The sequence below is a fragment of the Falco cherrug genome, chromosome 12 (genome assembly GCF_023634085.1).
Source record: "Falco cherrug isolate bFalChe1 chromosome 12, bFalChe1.pri, whole genome shotgun sequence".
NCBI lineage: Eukaryota > Metazoa > Chordata > Aves > Falconiformes > Falconidae > Falco > Falco cherrug.
Genome location: NC_073708.1, coordinates 25,449,415 through 25,468,279, shown reverse-complemented (window position 1 = coordinate 25,468,279; position 18,865 = coordinate 25,449,415). Strand labels below are relative to the sequence as shown.

Below are 18,865 nucleotides of genomic sequence, written 5' to 3'. Positions count from 1 at the left end.
ACAGTTATCTCCGGTAGCAAGGGCCGCCGTCCAGTCTGGCGGGCGAGGGGGCGGAGGGTGACGGCGGCGGGAGGCACCAGCCGTGCCGTGCCGTGCCGTGCCGTGCCCCCCGCGCTGGTGGCCGCCCCTTCACCGCTCGTCCCACCCGCCGGAGGCGCGACTCGAACCCACGACCCGTCCGCGCCTTTCCCGGCCCCCGTGGGCGGCGCGCCTGGGCCTTTAAGCCCTGAGGGGGCGGTCCCGCGCCGCCCAATGGGAAGGCGGTTTGCTGGCAGGTGCAGGCGGCGGGGCCGGGAGCAGCCATGGCGCAGGCGGCGGTAGCGGGGCCGGGCGTGCCGCCGCGGGGCCGGCGGGGGAGCAGCGGCCGCGGCCCCGCGGAGCGCCTGTAGCCGCGGCCGGGCCGCAGGCTGGCGAGCCGGGACGCGCTGGCGGCGGCCGCCGCGGCGGCGGCGGAGGAGGAGGGAGGCGGGAGCCAGCCGCCGGCCGTGCCGCCGCCGCCGCCCCACAAGAGGATGAAGAAGCGGAAGGAGCTGAACGCCCTCATCGGCCTGGCCGCCGACGGCCGCAGGAAGAAGCCCGCCAAGAAGGGCTCGGGCCACCGGCTGCTGCGCACCGAGCCACCCGCCTCCGACTCCGAGTCCAGCTCCGAGGAGGACGAGTTCGCGGGGGCGCGGGGCCGCTGCGGCAAGTGAGTCCCGGGCCCGGTCCTGCCGGCGCGGAGCCCCGTGCCCGCCTGCGGGCCCCGGCCCTGCCGCCGCGGGAGCCCTCGCCTCGGCGCCCGCCTGCGGGGCGAGCTGGGGGCGGCCGCGGGGCGCAGCGGGCTGCCAAGGAACCTGGGGCAGCCCCGAGGGTGTCGGGCCCAGCAGGTCGCCTGCCTGGGGGTGGAAACAGGTCTGAGCCGTCTCTGGCTTTTTTTTCGTTTCTTCTCGGCGTTTCTGTTGGGCGCTTACCGCAGCCGAAGCCCTTGGAGCAGCTCGGGGTCAGCTGCTTGAAGTGTTGAGCCGTTACCCGTGTGTGCTTGGCGTGGCACAGCCCTGTATCTGCGAGCTGGCGGAGGGCTGGTTTTCTCATGGATGTGATGTGCTTTTGCCAAAGAATAAACTTTTAAGTTAAAACAGCGTTACTAATGGGTCTCTAAGAATAACACAAAGTAGGTGGGTTTTTTTAAGAGAAACTCAGACTTTCACAGTTTAAGGTAATCTAGAAGGACTTGCCATCACATTATGGTAATACCCTTTCTTGAAGCCTGCTTTTCAAGCTACCAAGCAGATGTTCTTCACATAAGTTTATGTGAGCAGAGCAGGAAATTTTAGTAAGGGAAACCTGACATCTGCTCTTAAGTATGCGAGTTGTGTCTCCTGAGGATAAACTGAACAGAGAGTGGTAGCCCTGATCTCACTGTATAGCCTTGTTTGTTCTTGGAAAACCTCTTTATTAGCTTTTCTCAGCCAAAATGTGTTCTGTTCCAGCACTGCTCTTTACTTCGGTAGAACAGCATTAAAATAAAACTTTTCTGTGTATTGTTGAATATTTGTAAGCTGTTCTTTTTGTTTTATCCAGAGGAGACTATCTACGATGCTGCAAGTTCTGTTACCCGTTGTGTGCATTTGTCATTCTTGCTGCTTGCGTGGTAGCATGTGTGGGCTTAGTCTGGATGCAGGTGGCTCTCAAGGAGGATCTTGATGCAATAAAGGAGAAGTTTCGAACTAGTAAGTGTAAATGTAACTATGCTATTTCATATTTGCTTTGGGCAGTATGAAGAGCTTTAGTTGCCTACTTGCTTGTTCAAAGTTTGAAAGTACTGAATAGATGAACTGCCTCTGAATTGAGGAGTCCTCTGAAGCCAAAAACAGTAGGAGGCTGGGTGAATCTGAGGCAAATGTTATATATTCTTGCCTGCTCTACATCTTCTCAAGGGCAGGGGTGTTGGACTGGTTGGGCTTGTCGCTGCTTGTACCTACATTTCTAAAATTCCTGACTTTGGGAATGTTTTCTTCCAAAGAAAGACCCTATTTAAAAAGAAAAAGTTCTGATCAGCTCCATAAAAGCAGTCTAGGGGATTGTGATGCATCACTGAATGGAAAACAATGTTCTTTTCTTGAGCTCTTTTAAAAACTTCTAATACTTGCTATGGCATGACTGCAATTTGAATGTTGCTTCTGTATTGTGTTTTTTTCTTGGTATCCTCTGAATATTTATCTTCCTTGCATTGACCTGTTCTTGTCCAGCTTTTTATGTTGTGTTGCTTATGGTGTGGAGTTACATCATGTTTAATACTTTGAAGTATGGCATTAAGGTGAAGCATTTTGCTTGTAGGTCTCAGGTTTTCCCTGTCTCTGTAAGATTTCAGTATTATAACTTCTATAGTGGTGAGGTATAACAAATCGTGAGATTTGCTTTCACTTGCTTGCTGTTCTCTATACCTCACCTATGGACACAAGATATGTTTTGGTGCATTATTTTAGTAGCATTTAAAATCCTGTATGTTGAAAAAGGCAAGGGTAAGCTGAGGAGCTATGTGTATGGAGTGGGAGAGAGTGAAGCTTAAGCATTCAGGTAGTCTGTAGTGGCTTCAGGAAGGCTAAGTAGGTAACATTTTGCCTGAGGAGCACCGCTGTTGACTGTGAGTTTTGTCCTTAACTTTGATCTTCATCTTAAAATTTTTGTGCCCAGGACATGAAGATGACCTTAAAAACAAGGCTGGTGAAATAAATTAAAAAATTACAGGAGACTGTTAGGGCTGGAGGTAAGCAGAGGGTTTGATTTGCTTGTGTGGTCTTGTGTGGTAAAAGAGGTATTGAGGAAATGTGTGTTTAATAAAAAAAAAAAAAAGAAAAAAAAATTTGTTGCTGTTGTTGTTCAGGGCTTCCTGTTCAGGTGTTTCAACTTTGGTTGGTGAGGTGGGGAGTTGTCTGCTAGGGTGGAACCTGCTGGGTAGCTGGGAGAGTTGTTGATAGATTGGCATTCACCACTTATGGAGGATACCTTCAGTTACAGGCACTGCTTTGTGGCTGTGAGCGTACCGAACAGCCCTGCAGTAGCTGTTTCTCTGTTCTGGGTGAGCTGACTGCCGATTTTCATGGACTAGTCTGCTTCAAGAATGTACCGGCAGTAAATGTTTTGCACGATGACAACATTTGCTGGCTTTGGTGTAGTTAAGTTTCATTGTTCCTGTTCTACATAGGCTCTTTGTTAAAGCAGTTGTTCTCTCTTGAGCTTACTGTCTGACAATCACAGATGTGCTTGTTTTCTCCTTAATAGCTCTGATAGAAAAGCTGAGCATTTAATACTTTATCTAGTGATTAGGTAGTCTTGGGTTTCCCTGCCACTGTAATAGCATGCCTAGAAGCTGGATGGGAGTTTTATATTGAGGCACAGCATTAAAAACAACCACAGAAAAGCAGACAGCAAGAATAATGTGGTTCCAAAAGGTAACATTGTGCCTTGGTGAGATGCGTTGGTGGATGGAGAAACAAAGGCACGGGATCTCTCTGTCCTACAACAAGTTTGGAAGAAGAACCTTCCTCCTCTGAATCTTCATCCAGACCTTTTCTGCATAAGAGCAGATTGCCGTGGCGGTATTTGTTAATGATCTGCCATCCTTTGTACAAACTGAGTATGGTATGAGTGCTTTTTAAAAATAAGACATCTTTGCATCTAGTACGTCTGGGATAAGGGGAAGTCATTGTGGTGTTTCCCTTCAGTTGTTAGGAATGATGCAGAGAATGTGTATAGTACTTAACCTTCCTGGGACTGCAAAAAAATCCTAAGTGGAGTCTCACTGTACACAGTGAGAGTGGCAAAACAGCAAATAATTTTTCTACAAGAGCCTCCGAAAGATCAGGTTCAGCGTGAACTGCTTGTGTCACATGCACAGTTGGCTCTCGATCTGTTTTGGCTAAAATACCTTTCAAGGTCTTGCTGAACTGGAAGCGTGGTTTGGATCTTGGGTGATCAATGCACGTTACTCTGTACTTAGAAATGACTTCTAGGACTTCCTTCAAGAAAAGCAAACTGGGTTTTTGAAGATGCACAGCCTTCCAGTTGTATGTATTTGGGTATCCACTCCACGGGCATGGAACCCTCCTGAAGGTGTCCCCTTTTGACTGGATGGGTCAGATATGGAAACTCGTTCTGGGAGCTGCCAGCTACCTATGACGTAGGTCCCGCTGCTTTTGGCAGTCTGGTCAGAGCGATAGCAGTTTGTTACGGAGCATTCTAGTGCTGTGTAACAGGGCAGAGGTGCAGATCTTGGAGAACTCTGGAATCTCCATCTCAAAACTTCTGCTTATTTGTTTCCTGGACCTAGGGATTTAGGATTGCCTAGTGACGCTTGCAGCTAAACAGCTTAGTCACTGCAGATCTGGAGGAGCTGCATTTCTGAGGCTCACTTGAATTGGTTTGAACTGCATGTTTCCCCCTTCCTGTAGTATTAATTGCAGTAATAACTGACTTTGTCCAAGGACTTTGTTTACTGATTTGTTTACCAATAGACATTAGTGTGTAAACTTGTACTTTTTTTTTTTCCCATTTGTCTTTGTCACACAGAACAACTATAATCACGTTAATCTCTTTGGAATTCACTTGGTCAGCAGCAGCCCCTTTGCAGGCTTGAAAAGGGCACTGAGGTTCCCTTCACGTGCCTCCTTTGCCCTGGTACTGTTGGCAGTTCTGATACACAGTCCCATTACTATTTCGTGTTCCTCTGTGAAAGCAATGCAAAATAACTGCACTAAATAAAGACCTGCTGAGGCTTGCCAGAATGACCATACTATTGCAAAGTGGTAAATTTAGTACGGTCTCTCTGGGTTCTCTCTCATCAGTACTCTTAAAATAAAAAATTGCTCTCATTCTGAATGAACACAATTCTGGATGGGTGATAAACTTGTATGTAGAAACTACATTTCCTTCTTTTGCTGCTGTAGTGTTGCTGCTTGTAATTTGTTTGCTGCTCTCAATGTTGTTTACCTGGAATTTTGGTTTTTTTTATTGTATTTTTTAATTTTTTTTTCATTTTTGTAGTGGAATCTAATCAAAAGACATCATTCCAAGAAATTCCTAAACTGAATGAAGATTTGGTGCAGAAGCAAAAGCAACTAGAACAAATAGAGACTGGAGAACTGGGGCTAAATAAAATTTGGATAAATATCACAGAGATCAATAAACAGGTGAGACAGATCAGTGCTTGGTTTTGAAAAATAAGAAAATATACAATTAAAATTTATTTTTACAGAAACTAATTTCAAGTGCAGTGCTGAGCTTTTATGACTTCTGTGATCATACACAACTTTCTTATTTTTGAAGTTAAAATGGAGTATAAGCCTTGTTATTAAAGAAGCAAAAAAAAGTTTGAGCATCCAGTTGGACTGGAGACTGATTGCAAAGAAGAGAAATTACACAACTGGTAGAAAGACTTCAGGCAGAACTTAAAAGAACCTGAGAACTGTGCAGTTCTTAATTTTCCTTCCAAATAATTGTGATGCTTATAATGAGAGATTTGACTTTTCAAATTTCTCAAGAATGTCTGCAGGTGTTTCATAAGCGTGGAAAAGAGTTACTTGAATCAGTGCGCGTTCATGTTGCTACAAATGAAGTCCTGGCATCTTGTGAGTATAAAATCTGCTAATACACACTCAGAATCTGAGCCGGTGTAAATCTTAGCTCTGTTTACATGGCTAGAACTAAGCCACTTAACAGAAAGCTGTTTCTTCAGCTCTGTATTAACTCATGCTTCAAACCAAGCATCCAGCAAAGGATCTTAGTGAAATTCTTGCTTCGGAGGGTAGAAGTTCAGAGCTGCTCACAGCTGGTGGTATTGAGAAGCGTGTTTGGGGAACCCTTCCTGACACTGGTGCTTTGTGTTTAATTTTTAAGAGTACCAAGATGCCTGCTCAGATTGGGTTTTCTTGAGTTTTATGCAGTGGTTAGGTGCTTAATGGGGCACATGAATATATTTAAAAATTTGACTTGCTTTCTTTGACATCTGACAGTATGCATTATGCACAGATATTTAGGCGCTTCATTGCGCTTTTAAAATTCTATCATATGCAACTGGATGTTGAAGATACTTGCACGTGGTTCTTGCAGGCCTTCAAGCTCAGGGTCTGGCAGCAGTCTGAGCTGACTCTTCTGGGAATCAAAATCTGTTTTTTTCCATGAACTATTGGGGTCTGCTGCTGGGAATTATTTCAGCCAATATTCACAGCTGTGGAACCGGAAACTGCACACTAGCAGATCAGCATTGGTCTAATGTAAAATTAGGATCTTGCCCCTTTCCTCAGCTTGGGAAACAACTTTTTTTAACCAGAAGAAAGTGGGATTATCTGCTCTATTTTTGTGTTGTCACATGTGAGAATAAATTATTTTTCTTTGTTTTGACTACTGATGGCTACAAATTGATCTTAAAGTGATAGTATTAGCAATTAATGACTGGCATGTAGTTGATTTTAATATATTTGACAATCTCTCAATTGGAATAAGTGATCTTGAAGACCTACTGAATAACTTGCTTTCTGGGTCAGAGAGCTGACAGAAATTTAACCAGCTGTGCCTGGATTGTCACTGTTCTACTTCTGTAGCAGGAAGTTTGGGTGATATGTACATCTTCTTTGCCTGTCACTCAGCTAGAGAAGTTGCGTGGCTTCGTTGGGATTGCCAGGCAGGTTTGATTGCTGAATACCGACGTGGATGACACTTTGCTCCACGTAAGGGCTTCTTGCACAATTTTTTAAATCTTTCTTGGGCAACGGCCTCTAAAGAGTGAATGAAAAATAGGCAGAAGGTACCTTATTGAAAAGGGGCTTCTATGGTTTTCATTCAGTTTAAAAAAAAATGATCTTCTGTTGCAAGAGGCAGAATATTTTTAATGTAGCCTAGGCAGGACTGCAAACCTAGAGATGGGTGTTTTGTGGGTGTGTACATATATAATTTTGTCTTGCCTTATGTTTTAATGTTACTCATTAAGTCATTAGTATTGGGAAAGGTCAGAATTGGGATTGCATTGACTAATTCTAAATATTTCTTTTTCGTTTTAGATATCACTATTGACCTCAACAGTAAATCATCTCAAAAACAACATAAAGTCTGCTTCTGATCTGATTTCTCTTCCTCTCACAGTAGAAAAACTTCAGAAGGCAAGTACTGTAAATGTGGCTATTGCTAAATGCATTCTGTGCTGTGAAGCTGCAGCTGGGCTTTTGGAGACAGCACTGACAACAGGAGTTACCTGAACTGCATGTGAGGAACGTTTGCTTCTCTTGTTTCTAAATTTGACTTCATATACTTGATGTTGTATGGTCCCGTGATAATGTACGGCAGGTAAAAAATGGGAAGGCCTTGTTTGTCCCTTTCTGGAGACACATTTTTTTGTATCGTGTTGTTATTTCTTTACCTTGGGGCTGATCTTTCTAGTTGCTTTCCTTCGGGTTGCTAGTCATAGTATCCTTTGACACTTGCAAAAAGTCTGTCTGCAGTTTTACAACTCTGCTTGCAAATAGGTGGTTTGTTGGCTTTTTTAATTGGAAGAGGAAATGGATTGCTTTCTGGAAAATTTCCTCATCTTGTGCAGTGAATGGTTCTACATCTGGCTCTGTGTTTACAGTTTTGTAGGGGTCAAACTTGGGAGCAGTGGGCCTGGAACACCTGTGTGGGAGCTTTCTTGGTGTTCACTACATGCACAGAAAAACGAATTGTACTGGGATGGGTTTCTGACAATTCCTTGAAAGATGGATCTTACTGGGTGACACAAACTTACTTCAAAAGTGACTTCTGTTAATATGGTGTCTTACCATGTGCCTTAGCTGAGCGTTCTTTACCAAAGAACTGTCCTGTTCATTCTGGTAAAAAGAATGGCTTGTTGAAACTTTCCCAGCTCTTCCATGGCAGTTCTGTTTGTTTAGCAGTAAGCATTTATATTGGGCTAACACCTAATGTCACTCCCATCTTTGTGGCTTTTATGGGTTTCCACTTCTCATTTCCTGTCCCTACAAAATTAATGTATAATCAACAAGCTAGTCATATGCAAAGCAATTAGTGTGGTTTGGCTGATCAGGCTGCTCGGATTTCTTTTTCTGGGAGGAGTACAAAGCTGTTTCCTAAGTCTCTAATTTGCTGTTATAAGCATGCTGGTTTTTCATTGTTATATCAGAAGTAAGTCTATGCAGTACCTAGTCTGGAACCTCCACCTACTTTATTTGTGTGTGTATGTGTATATATATATAAAACAGTAAACATACAGAAACACCTTGTCACCTTGCTGCCTTCAGTACTGTCAGGATCAAGTGTTAGGCCAACAGGTTTCTCTTGCAAGGATCTCCTGAAGAGCAAGGCTTTTTTATTTTCAGATAAGTCCATCCTTACTCACGCTTCATGGATATCAAAGGTCTTGGGAATTTTGAGTTCTTTCCAGTCTCAGCTGTTGAGTCTAAGGAAGGTGTTACATGTGGCATCTGTTTCCACTGCTCTCTTGATGCTATCTTGCTTGCCTTTACGTTTTTGGTAGGTTGATAAAATAAAACAGAGCTGGGAGATATACTGCGAGGTGTTGAGTGTGGAAAAAGTATTTAGAAGTTTAAATACAGTATTTCTAATGGTTTGTATGTGTCATGTTAATGAAAAGCAATAGATTTCAAGACTTGGACTTTTTTGACTTCTGTGTGCCTGCTGTACTACCTCCTGTCACGCAGGAGAACTTCGGTGTGTGTAGGTGAGTAGCCTGGCTTTTGGTGAAAAGTCACGTGCTCAACTGTCCCTTGTATCCAGCTGGTTTTGAAATTACCTGCCTTGGAAGAAATAGTCTATCAGCAGTCCTGGCTCACTGGGCTGGCCCCAGTTGACTGGAGGTTAGCCACTGTGACGCCTTGCTACAAGAAGGGCCAGAAGGAAGGTCTGGGGAGCTACAGGCCTGCCAGCCTGACCTCTGTGCTGGGGAAGCTTATGGAGCAGATAACCCTGAGTGCTGTCACACAGCACGTACAGGACAACCAGGGGATCAGGCCCAGTCAGCATGGGTTTATGAAAGGCAGGTCCTTGGCTGACCTGATCTCCTTCTATGACAAAGTGACCTGCTGAGTCGATGAGGGAGAGGCTGTGGATGTTGTCTGCCTAGACTTTCGTGAAGCCTTTGACACAGTTTCCTGCAGCATTCTCTTGGGGAAACTGGCTGCTCATGGCTTGGACGAGTGTCCTGTTTGCTGGGTAAAAAGCTGGCTGCACAGCCAAGCCCAAAGGTGGTGGAGGATGGAGTTACATCCCGCTGGCAGCCGGTCACGAGGGGTGTTCCCCAGGGCTCAGCGCTGGGCCAGGCCTGTTCAGTGTCTTTATCGACGACCTGGGGGGGGATCGAGCGCACCCCCAGTCAGTTTGCGGACAGCACCAGGTTGGGTGGGAGTGTGGATCTGCTGGAGGGCAGGAGGCTCTGCAGAGGGATCTGGGCAGGCTGGACCGATGGGCCGAGGCCAGTGGTGTGAGGGTCTACAGGTCTCAGTGCCGGGTCCTGCGCTGGGGTCCCACCAGCGCTACGGGCTGGGGCAGGGGGCTGGGACTGCCTGGTGGGAAAGGGCCTGGGGGGGCTGGTGGGCAGCCGCTGAACAGGAGCCAGCGGTGTGCCCAGGTGGCCAACAGCACCCTGGCTGGTATCCAAACCAGTGTGGCCAGCAGGACCAGGGCCGTGATTGTCCCCCTGCTGCACCTCGAATCCCGTGTCTGGGTTTGGGCCCTTCAGTACAAGAGGGACACTGAGGTGCTGGAGCGTGTCCAGGGACGGGCAGCGGGGCTGGTGAAGGTCTTAAGAGACCTTACAAGTCTTGTGAGGAGCAGCTGAGGGAACTGGGGCTGTTTGGCCTGGGGAAAAGGCGGCTGAGGGGAGACCTTATCGCTCACTACAGCTCCCTGACGGGAGGCTGCAGCCAGGTGGGGGTCGGTCTCTTCTCCCACGTAACAAGCGACAGGACACGAGGAAATGGCCTCGAGTTGCACCAGGGGAGGTGTACATTGGATGTTGGGGGAAATGTCTTCACCGAAAGGGCTGTGAGGCACTGGAACAGGCTGTGTGGGGACGTGTTGGAGTCACCATCTCTGGAGGCATTTAAAAGGCCTGGAGATGTGGTGCTTGGGGACGTGGTTTGGTGGTGGACTTGGCAGTGCCAGGTTAATGGTTGGACTTGATGATCTTAAATGCCTTTTCCAAGCTGAACGATTTTATGATTCTGTGAAAAGGCTGCTATCTTTAGAAGAGAATTTTGGGTTTTTTAAGCCTTTTTCCAAGTAGGTACTGTTCTTGGAAATGGGGAGCTGCTTGCTGCTGTTGAGTCCTGAAGGATTACTGAGGGAATCCTGTTGGACAGTGTCCTGTGTTCAGACTGATGAAAGGTGCTAAGTGCGTCCTGAAGTCTTCCAGGGCAGAGACATTGCTTACTGAACCTGTGTTCAGACTTGTAAAATGAAGAGCTGGAGAAAGACTTGTATTCAAACAATATCCACACAGTCTGGATAGCTAGAGGGTCACTTCAGCCCCTTAAGAGCTTATAACAGGGTTATAGGAAAAGGCAATTTTTAGATGGGTTCTGTTTGTTTTAACAATTGAAGGAAGTATTACATATGGAATGAGAAGCATATGCTCTGTCCTGTTACTGTAACTTTCAGGAATGTTTGTGGATGGGCTAGCTGACAGTCTGACTCTGATGGGTGCTATGCTGTCAGCTGCTAGAACACCAATTTTCAGAACAGTAACTTTCTAAAGTTAGAGCTGGGAGTTGAGGAAGTTCACATAGGTGAAGGCAAGGGAGGCATGTGGTAGGAGCAGTCAGGAGCAAAGGAACTGTGTCAGAGCACATTGACTGTACCTGCAGAATTCACGAGGGCTTTCCTGATGCTTCAGATCTGTTCTTTCATTTTAAAAAAGGCAATACTTGTTCGAAAATTTAACCTGCGACCTTTAAGCAGACTAGTTTTGCAGCATATGTGTCTGATGGGTAGCCCTGGAAGGCAATTAAGGCAGGGTAAATCGGGTCATGTCAGCATACTTGTATTCAATACAAATACTCCCATGTAGAGAGGAGGCAAGATGTCTTCATACCAGGATTATTATTTTTTTAATTAATGCCAGAACATTTGTATTGTTTTGGAAGTGGGAGTAGCAAACTTGTAATTTTGGTTATCTAGTTCATATGATATAGAGTGTGTCTTTGCTTATTGGCCTGGAGGTGCGATGGGTATAATTCACAATTTTGTCTGCAAACAAAGTTCTGAATACTTCAAATTCACGTGCCAGTTTTTGTGGCAGTCTGCCTGCAGCTTCACTAACAAAACATTGTGTTTAGCAGATGGAAACTTTGGGACAGTGCAGTTTGAGGAAGGCTGAGATTTTTGTCATCTTCTTTATTCCAGACTGTAGCGAACATAGGTAGCACGCTTACCAGTGTTTCTCATGATGTTGAAAATATCCAGACAGCTATTGAAGAATACAAGAAATCCATAGAAATACTCCAGAATGACGTGGTAAGAAAAAGTACTGAATTAACACTGCATTTTCACAGTTGACATGCCTAATATGAAGCAAATTTAAGAACTGTGTGGAGTTCTGCCTTATGCCTTTGAAATACTTTTGCAGTTTCGGTAGGTGCTGGTTGGTGCATTAATAAGCTAATCTTCTTATCCTTGTGTGGCATCTCCTGTATGGTACCAAGTGTGTATTTCTCTGGAACCAGAATTGTTGGTCTCTACTACACTTCCTATCCTGCAGATTTTTGCTTCCTACTACACAGGTGTGGAGCCTTGGGAATCTCTGCTTCTGTGATGCAGGGCGCTGCTTCATGGTAGCTGTCGGCACTGTCTTAGGATCTGGGGATGGTGGAAGCGTTGAGATAGTTTGTTGGTTGAATTAAGGATGTGTATAGGGATGAAATTACTGACCGTCTTTACCAGAAACTACTCACTGTATTTATACTGACCTCTCTCTTGGAGTTAGCAAACTGAGCCAATAATTAAATTTTTCATCTAAACTACAATACAGTATTACAGTATTACTTTAATAAGAACACTTGCAGGTAAAATCTGAATTAGACACTATATAAAACTTGCTTCAGTAGGGGGTGCTACGAAAACATTGCAGATATGGTAGTGTGTATGGTAGCAGTGAAATGTGTATCATAATACTTCGTTAAAGAGAGAAGAGGTAATTAGGAGTGTTTAATTAAAATAAATTTGGACCTTATGTGTTTGAAAGAGAAAACTCTGCATTAGCCTTTTTAAAATACTGTATGCGCAACAGACATGAGTTGTCTGTTATGTTACAAAATGAAAGAAAATTATGTTACAAAATGGCTGTAAAAAAGCCAAAAAAACTCAGCTTTTAATCAGTGGCAGGCTACAGCTGAGGATGTTTTGCTACAATTATTTCTATTTTCTATTTCTTTCCTTAGAAGGAATTAAAACAGATACCTTCACTTCCCTCCACTGTTGTGCCAAGGACTGAGAGAAATCAGACAGAAAACTGCAAAAAGGTATTTTTCTCTCTTGCATAAAGAATATTGGTACAAATATCATGATATATGAATTCGTGTTTTGCAGTACCATAGTGTGCAAGAAAGTAGGGGTTTTTATCAAGACAGTACAGATAGCATCCTTCAAAACAAAATATAAGTTTATTTTGCTGTAGTTTGTTCCTGTGTACGTGCAAACAGGAAAGTACCCTAGTCTGAGAGTGTCTTTTTTGTATTCTAACTGGGTGAGGAGTAAAAAGACTGAAGTGGATATCCAACAAATCTTAGGTGTACTTTGCTTATGTAAATGGAAATTAGTTAAAGGCTTTTTATGGAACAGATTTTATGGCAGGTACTCGCCAATCCGAGCAAATTTGGGAGTGACACGTACTGAGTTACCCTCAATGTAATAAGGTGTGGAAAGTGGGGATTCAGCTACAAGGAAAAATGGTAACGTGGGTGTTTAGCTGAATGGGTTGGAATGGAATGACTGCATTTATTTACATTTAATGCAGTCAATATTTTCCTCAAAAATTAATCTTGTATATTAATATGCCTAATACCTGTTTTCCTGGGAAAAAAGTAGTTGATGTAGTTACTAAGCTTGCCCTGGAAATTTAGATGAATAGGCTTTCTGTGTTTGCTGGCACAGCTGAAGTGATTACATTGGCAACAAAGAGGTTAGCCCTGAGGAAGAATCTGAGTTTTAAACTTTGAAAGCTGGAATAGCATTCTGGAAGCTTCCAGTTGGATGTTTTCAGTGGTGTTGGTGGAGAGCCAGTTTGAAGTCTGCCCAGTTAAACTGGGTCAGTCACCATCTTGTTAATAACAAGAGTGCTGCAGAGGTTGAGTAAACTGACATGTGCTGGTTTTATATTTCACTATGTAGTCACTGCATGCAGCTTTGGAAGAGCTAAGTAATGCTGTAGTGGCGTACCAAAAGTTGAATGACATCAAGCTTCTAAACGTGGATTCAGCCATTGGTAACCTTAGCCGGAGGGTTATGCTGTTAGAAAACTCTCCTCTTGCTGTGAATAATCTGGACAAAAGAGAGAACTTATCTACCAGTGCGGTAAGTATTTGATGACTAAGGTTGTCTACTTGGGCTAGTAGTTTCAGTACTTCCTATACACTACATAGGTAACTTTTCAAACCTAACAAAAGAAAATGTCAGAATGAAACTTGAGACAGGTTGGAATTTATTCCATATTTCTGAACAGATAACCAACGTTGAGAGTAGCTCTGAAGTAGTGATTTCTTCTCTGCAGAATCTACAGAAGACTATCCCAAACGCTGTGACATCTAAGACTTGTATGACTGCTTGATGGGATGGGATTCACAAACCTCTAACTGTTTTAGGAAGGCGCTGTGGCAGGGTTTTTTGGAGGACCTAGGTGGGCCTCTGGATTGTCCTGCGATGCTTAAATGCTTAGAAAAAGATCCTTAACCAAAACATTAATATGTTCTGAAGTCCTTCCAGTACTTTCTTTATGCCATACTGGGGCCAGTCTCTGAGAACATGTTCTGTGTGTTTAGCAATAAGGAATTTTCTGATGTTGCTGTGGTAAATTACATAAACTACTGTCTTCATGTTCATTCTAGCACGTATTTGTCCTGTTTTTTCCTGCTTCATGCCTGCCAAATTTGAAGGAAAGAAATTATATTGCAGAAAATAAGTACATGAATGAACTCTGCTCTCCTCTGTTTTTCCTGCAGGGGAATGATGCAACTACCTCTCCAAAAATGGAAAATGAAGATCAACTAGATAATGAAACTCATTCAAATAAAGAACTGAAGGTAAAGTAAGGAAACACAAATTACACTGGATTAGTAGAGCATTTTGTTGTCTTTATAGTCATGTTTTAAATGTGACTTAATTGAGGAAAGATCTGCAAACAGGCTAATCTGATCAAGTTTCTTTTAAAACAAAGGCCAGAGTAGAAGGACAGCTTATCCACCCCATTTTGGGGACAGGAAGCTAATTAGGATGGAAGAAAAGTTGTAATAGTATTGCTGTTCTGACTACATCTGGGATAGCATAGCAGGGCTGCCGTAATATCCTTCCCGTGGAGCTGAAAGAATCCTGGGAGGTTCAGACCTCGTTCCGGCAGAACAGGGAACTCTGGCAGCCAGCTCATTTGTGTACTCATTGCCATGCGCTCAGCAAAACTAGCCCAGCCATTGTGGGTTCACACTGCAAATGAGGTTGCAGCATTTATCCCAGGAAAGTTTTCAAACCTGGATGACTTAGAGAACCTTTGCGCTAGCGGAGCCTAGGAATTGATGAAAGGCTACCTCTCGGTAATGATCTGTTGACTGGCTGTGAGCGTGTTTAACAGACTGACTGAATGGCCACACTGTGGGCTGGGGATAAGAGGCAGTGCTGCTGAGTTCTTAGTGTCCCATATTCTGGAAAGAAGGCAGGTGAGTGAACTGGCTGCACTGTCAGTTCTAGGTTTGAATCGATGTGAACTCAGCCTGTCATCTGGAACCTACTCACAAAAAGAGCAAAAGAGCTCCAGATTAAAAAATGGGGTGTTTTTACTTTGACAGAGATACAGTGAGTCCCGCACCAAGGTACTCAGTACTACAGGCAAACGTTTCAAACAATTATGCATTCAATTAATGTATAGATGTTTGCTCTAAGTATGTTTGACTGTTCTATATTATGATTTTTCAGTCTTGCTCATTTGTGTAAAAAATACAGAAACTAAATGTCAGATTCTTTTGAAATCAGTGCCTGCTAAATAGTTTTCTGGTAGAGGTACTGATTCTGTTGTTTTCTTACAGGCCATGTGAATTTATTCCTTACATCTTTCCATAGATTTCTTAAAAATTATTATTTAATTTATTCATTTTAAAATCTTGTTTAGCGTTGTAAACTTTGATCAGCCTGGCGACCTCCCCAAGTACTTACAAATTTTAAATTACTACTTTTCCTGATCTCCATCTGCTGAAGGGGTGCTTTTTAAGAAATTTTTTCCTATGTATGCAGGAAACAGGGACTAGAGATTCTCAGGTATCAATACTAAGAGAGAAGCTTCAACTGCTTGGTGCTCTCACAGGCAAGCCAGAAAACGACAGATCTATTGAGACATCAAAGAATGGTAAGAATTGTCATGTAATAGTAATCCATAAACCTGAAAGTTCCCTTGTCATTTCAAAGAATAACTGGTGAAGGTGCATAATTTAGTCTGTTCCTTAAGACTTTGTGAAGATTATTTCTGTTGAAGTGGTCAGAAACTGATGGCTCTAAAACAGAAAACTATATATAGTCCAGTTTGAAGGTGACTTTGCCTGTGTATAGCAGGATTCACATGCATCAGTAGCTTGTATTTGAAGACATACAGTGATTAATCTGTTGGAATTTATACCCAGTAACATGTATTTTTGCTTTTTCAAAATCTAAGTGTAATGTAGAGGAAAGGTCTGCCTCTGTGCTGACTTGTCTCAGTTCTGCACTTTTGCTGTATATATTCAGGTAGTGCCGAAGATAAGATTTGAAATACCTCATTACACTAGAACTGTGCTTGTTGTTAATTTGCAAAGCAGCAGCTTGGAAGTTTAGACCTTGCTGTTAGGGAAGACAGATACCTCCACTGACTAAGTGAAAACAGCCCAGGTGGGCAGATGTCATTTGCTTAATAAAGCTTGTTCAGCACTTTCAGACTGGGAAGGAGAAAGTGTTTCCAAGTCATTCTTTGTATGGGGTTTACAATTATACATCTAGTACAGCATGAAAGATTAAAGCTATGTAACTATCCAAAAAAGTTTCCTTCTATTCTTCCAGTTACTAGTGAAAGGCGACAACACTGCTGTATTCTGAAATTATTTTGCAACATTCTTAATCCATACAGCATCTGTGATGAAAAAAAATAAATCAGTTATATCACATTTTTTGTTTTGCTAACTGCAATTCTGTGGAATTAGTAAGACTAATAGAAATTGTTTTGTAACAGTTGAAAGTAGTCTGAGTACTACAGCAAAGCCCACAGACCTTCCAAGGCTGGCTTCAAGGTCAGCTGATGGCAACACAGAGGGTAATGGACAGCTGAGACATCTGTCCTTACCAGGAATTTCCAGCATCAAAGGTATGTCCTTTCTAGGCTGACCTCTTCTTTTTCTGAATATTTCATATAAATGTTTAGGAGATAAATATAACTAGGACTATGGCAGTGCGGCTGGGCATTCTGGGAGAATTGAGGTCAATTTTAAAAGCTGGAGAACTACAGATTTAAAAAAAAAAAGTAGTAATTAAAAAACCCCAAAAACAAAACTAAAAGGAAAGAGTAGCATGTAAAAGAAAAGAAACTGGGATTTAAACAGGAGTGTGCATTATAAGAGAATTATGATTGTTTTGAGTGCCAAAGTATTACACCAAGCGCCCCAGAGACTGGGGGAGAAGTCAAGGGCAGAATTAGGGTGCTGAAGGAAAGTGAAGTAGGTATAAGTGTCTATGTTTTGGAAGGGGGTGTGTGTTTGGTTTTTTTTTTTAAGGGAACACTGCCTGGTCAAATGAATGGTTTCTGGATCTTGCTGTTCAGTCTCTTCAGCTACTGAAAGGGCAATGCTTTGCATCAGGAAATGAATAGACACTTTTCCCTTTATGTCATCTGTGCTGTTGGCATAGCAACAGTCATTCAGAGCTTGCTTTTGTGGAGGATAACTGCATCTGTATGCAGTTAGTGGTTGTAGAATGGGGTATTAGTTGAGAACAGAGATAGGGGTTACTTTTTTAATGTAATTTAATCCAGAGATGTTCATGCTTTTTTTTTTTTCCCCCTCTCCTAAATTGTTACTGACAGCTTGTGACAATGCAGAAGGCAAACTCCATACTTGAGCATGCTTTATTTAATTACTAGGTAGTAAGACACAGTGCAGTAAAACTGGAAGAGCAGCTTATAGGATATTCCTGTGTATTTAAAGGATCTACTTTTCAATCCTTGTTCCTTTTGCAGATCTTCAGAATTTGTTTGAAAAAGCAACTGAAGATGCTGATGGAAAACTGTCGCATGAAGATCTTCAAAAGCTGCTTGGCTCTACAGCTGAAGAGTCACAGAGCTTTAAGAAATTTGACATAGATGGAGATGAGAAATACTCATTACAAGAACTGAGATTAGCATTAGGTGTATAGGATATATGTTTAGAAGGGTGATGCTGATGGATGCTACTGTAGCTAAAGGAAACTACGGGACATGAAAAACTTATGTCTGCACTTTCCCAGTGTTTTACTGATCTTTGGAGCTAAATTACTGTACACATTGCCACCTCTTTTTTCATCTGCAGTTATTGAAAAGAAATTTACAAATTTCTATGTTGATAGGACATAATATTGGGACTGTGTTAAAATCCAGAAAATTCCCAAACTTGGAAACATTTTCCTCTCATTCTTTCCTTCTTAAGGGAGTCTTTGTTTTTAATTTAAAATGTGTACATACTAAAATAAAACTATGGTTTTATATTTCACTGAAATTTGCCTTAAATTAGAGAGCTGCACTTTAGGGTAGAAGGAAATCTGTCTTGTAAAGATGGGCTACTTCTGCTTGTATATATTTGAAATAGAGTAAATTATGCATATTTAAGGGGAAGTTTGTGTCAGGGGCTGTGTTGGTAGTAAGCTGTTTATCATGAGAGATGAAGCCTAAAAGGGGTGGTTAAGAATTTCAGCTAAATTTCTAACTTTGACTGAGTATAAGCGTGAATGAGTTTGGACTCGATCAGAAGAAAGCAGGAGTAGTAAAACATGCCCATCTATAGCAGGATTTATTTTTAGAGGGAACAGTTGAAAGTGTTTTTATATCATGAGCCTATAGGAGCAATTACCTCCCAAGTGCTTGGGCTTTCACTTCAGCATTCTTTGAGCTTTGCTGTATTGTGTACAGATTACATTTTGTGAGATGAGCCTATCTGTTTTTTTTTTTTTAAAGTAAGTACTGAATAACTTTTAACAGATGCTTATGAGGTAAAAGTCCACAGTGCAGCCTGCTGAGCAACACCTGAATCGTTCATGCCTTGGGTACAGTCAGCTGTGTGCTGACGGTCTCACTGACTGGGCACTAGAGATGTTTGAACAGGGTTGCTGATGCTGCTGTTTTTTTCCGTCCACTGTTTGGGCCACTCTGAAGTGTCCTGAGTAAAGCTCCTGGTCACTAGAAGTGCGAGCAGGCAGGAAAGGCCCAGAGTAGACTTGGGGGCTGTTTCCCGTCTAATGTGAACGTGAACACTTCTTGGTGCCTTTACCTTTCGTGTTCTTGTCAACAGGAAGGTATAAAAGCAGTGCAGGAGTGTGCAATCACATCGGTATTCTCTGCTGACATGTGCTTTGTAAGGGAGGTTTCCTTACTACAGAGGAACCTCAGGGTTTGATTATGCCAGTAGATCTAAAC

The 18,865-nt window shown here is 42.9% G+C and overlaps 1 protein-coding gene across 5 annotated transcripts; it reads left to right on the top strand.

Moving 5' to 3' along the window:
- Positions 1-271: 271 nt before the first annotated feature.
- Positions 272-18,397, top strand: EFCAB14 (EF-hand calcium binding domain 14). 5 transcript variants are annotated; one of them, XM_055724836.1, is made up of 12 exons: positions 274-688; positions 1,561-1,709; positions 5,023-5,168; positions 5,520-5,606; positions 7,035-7,133; positions 11,386-11,496; positions 12,420-12,500; positions 13,369-13,551; positions 14,196-14,276; positions 15,475-15,586; positions 16,439-16,570; positions 17,438-18,397. In XM_055724836.1, the coding sequence occupies exons 1-12, from the start codon at positions 513-515 to the stop codon at positions 17,611-17,613; spliced, it is 1,533 nt and encodes a 510-aa protein (XP_055580811.1). In that variant the 5' UTR covers positions 274-512; the 3' UTR covers positions 17,614-18,397. The 5 variants fall into 5 exon arrangements, with proteins under 5 accessions (XP_055580813.1, XP_055580814.1, XP_055580811.1 ...); XM_055724838.1 differs by lacking the exon at positions 11,386-11,496 and having other exon boundaries at positions 272-688; XM_055724839.1 differs by lacking the exon at positions 16,439-16,570 and having other exon boundaries at positions 272-688.
- The last annotated feature ends 468 nt before the right edge of the window (positions 18,398-18,865 follow it).

What these genes read in the sequence shown, in the direction of transcription:
- EFCAB14 (XM_055724836.1), top strand. Translation starts at nt 513, where the DNA reads ATGAAGAAGCGGAAGGAGCTGAACGCCCTCATCGGCCTGGCCGCCGAC. An exon ending in AGAACTTATCTACCAGTGCG is followed by an intron (nt 13,552 to 14,195) that starts GTAAGTATTTGA and finishes TTTTTCCTGCAG; the next exon opens with GGGAATGATGCAACTACCTC. An exon ending in ATTCAAATAAAGAACTGAAG is followed by an intron (nt 14,277 to 15,474) that starts GTAAAGTAAGGA and finishes CTATGTATGCAG; the next exon opens with GAAACAGGGACTAGAGATTC.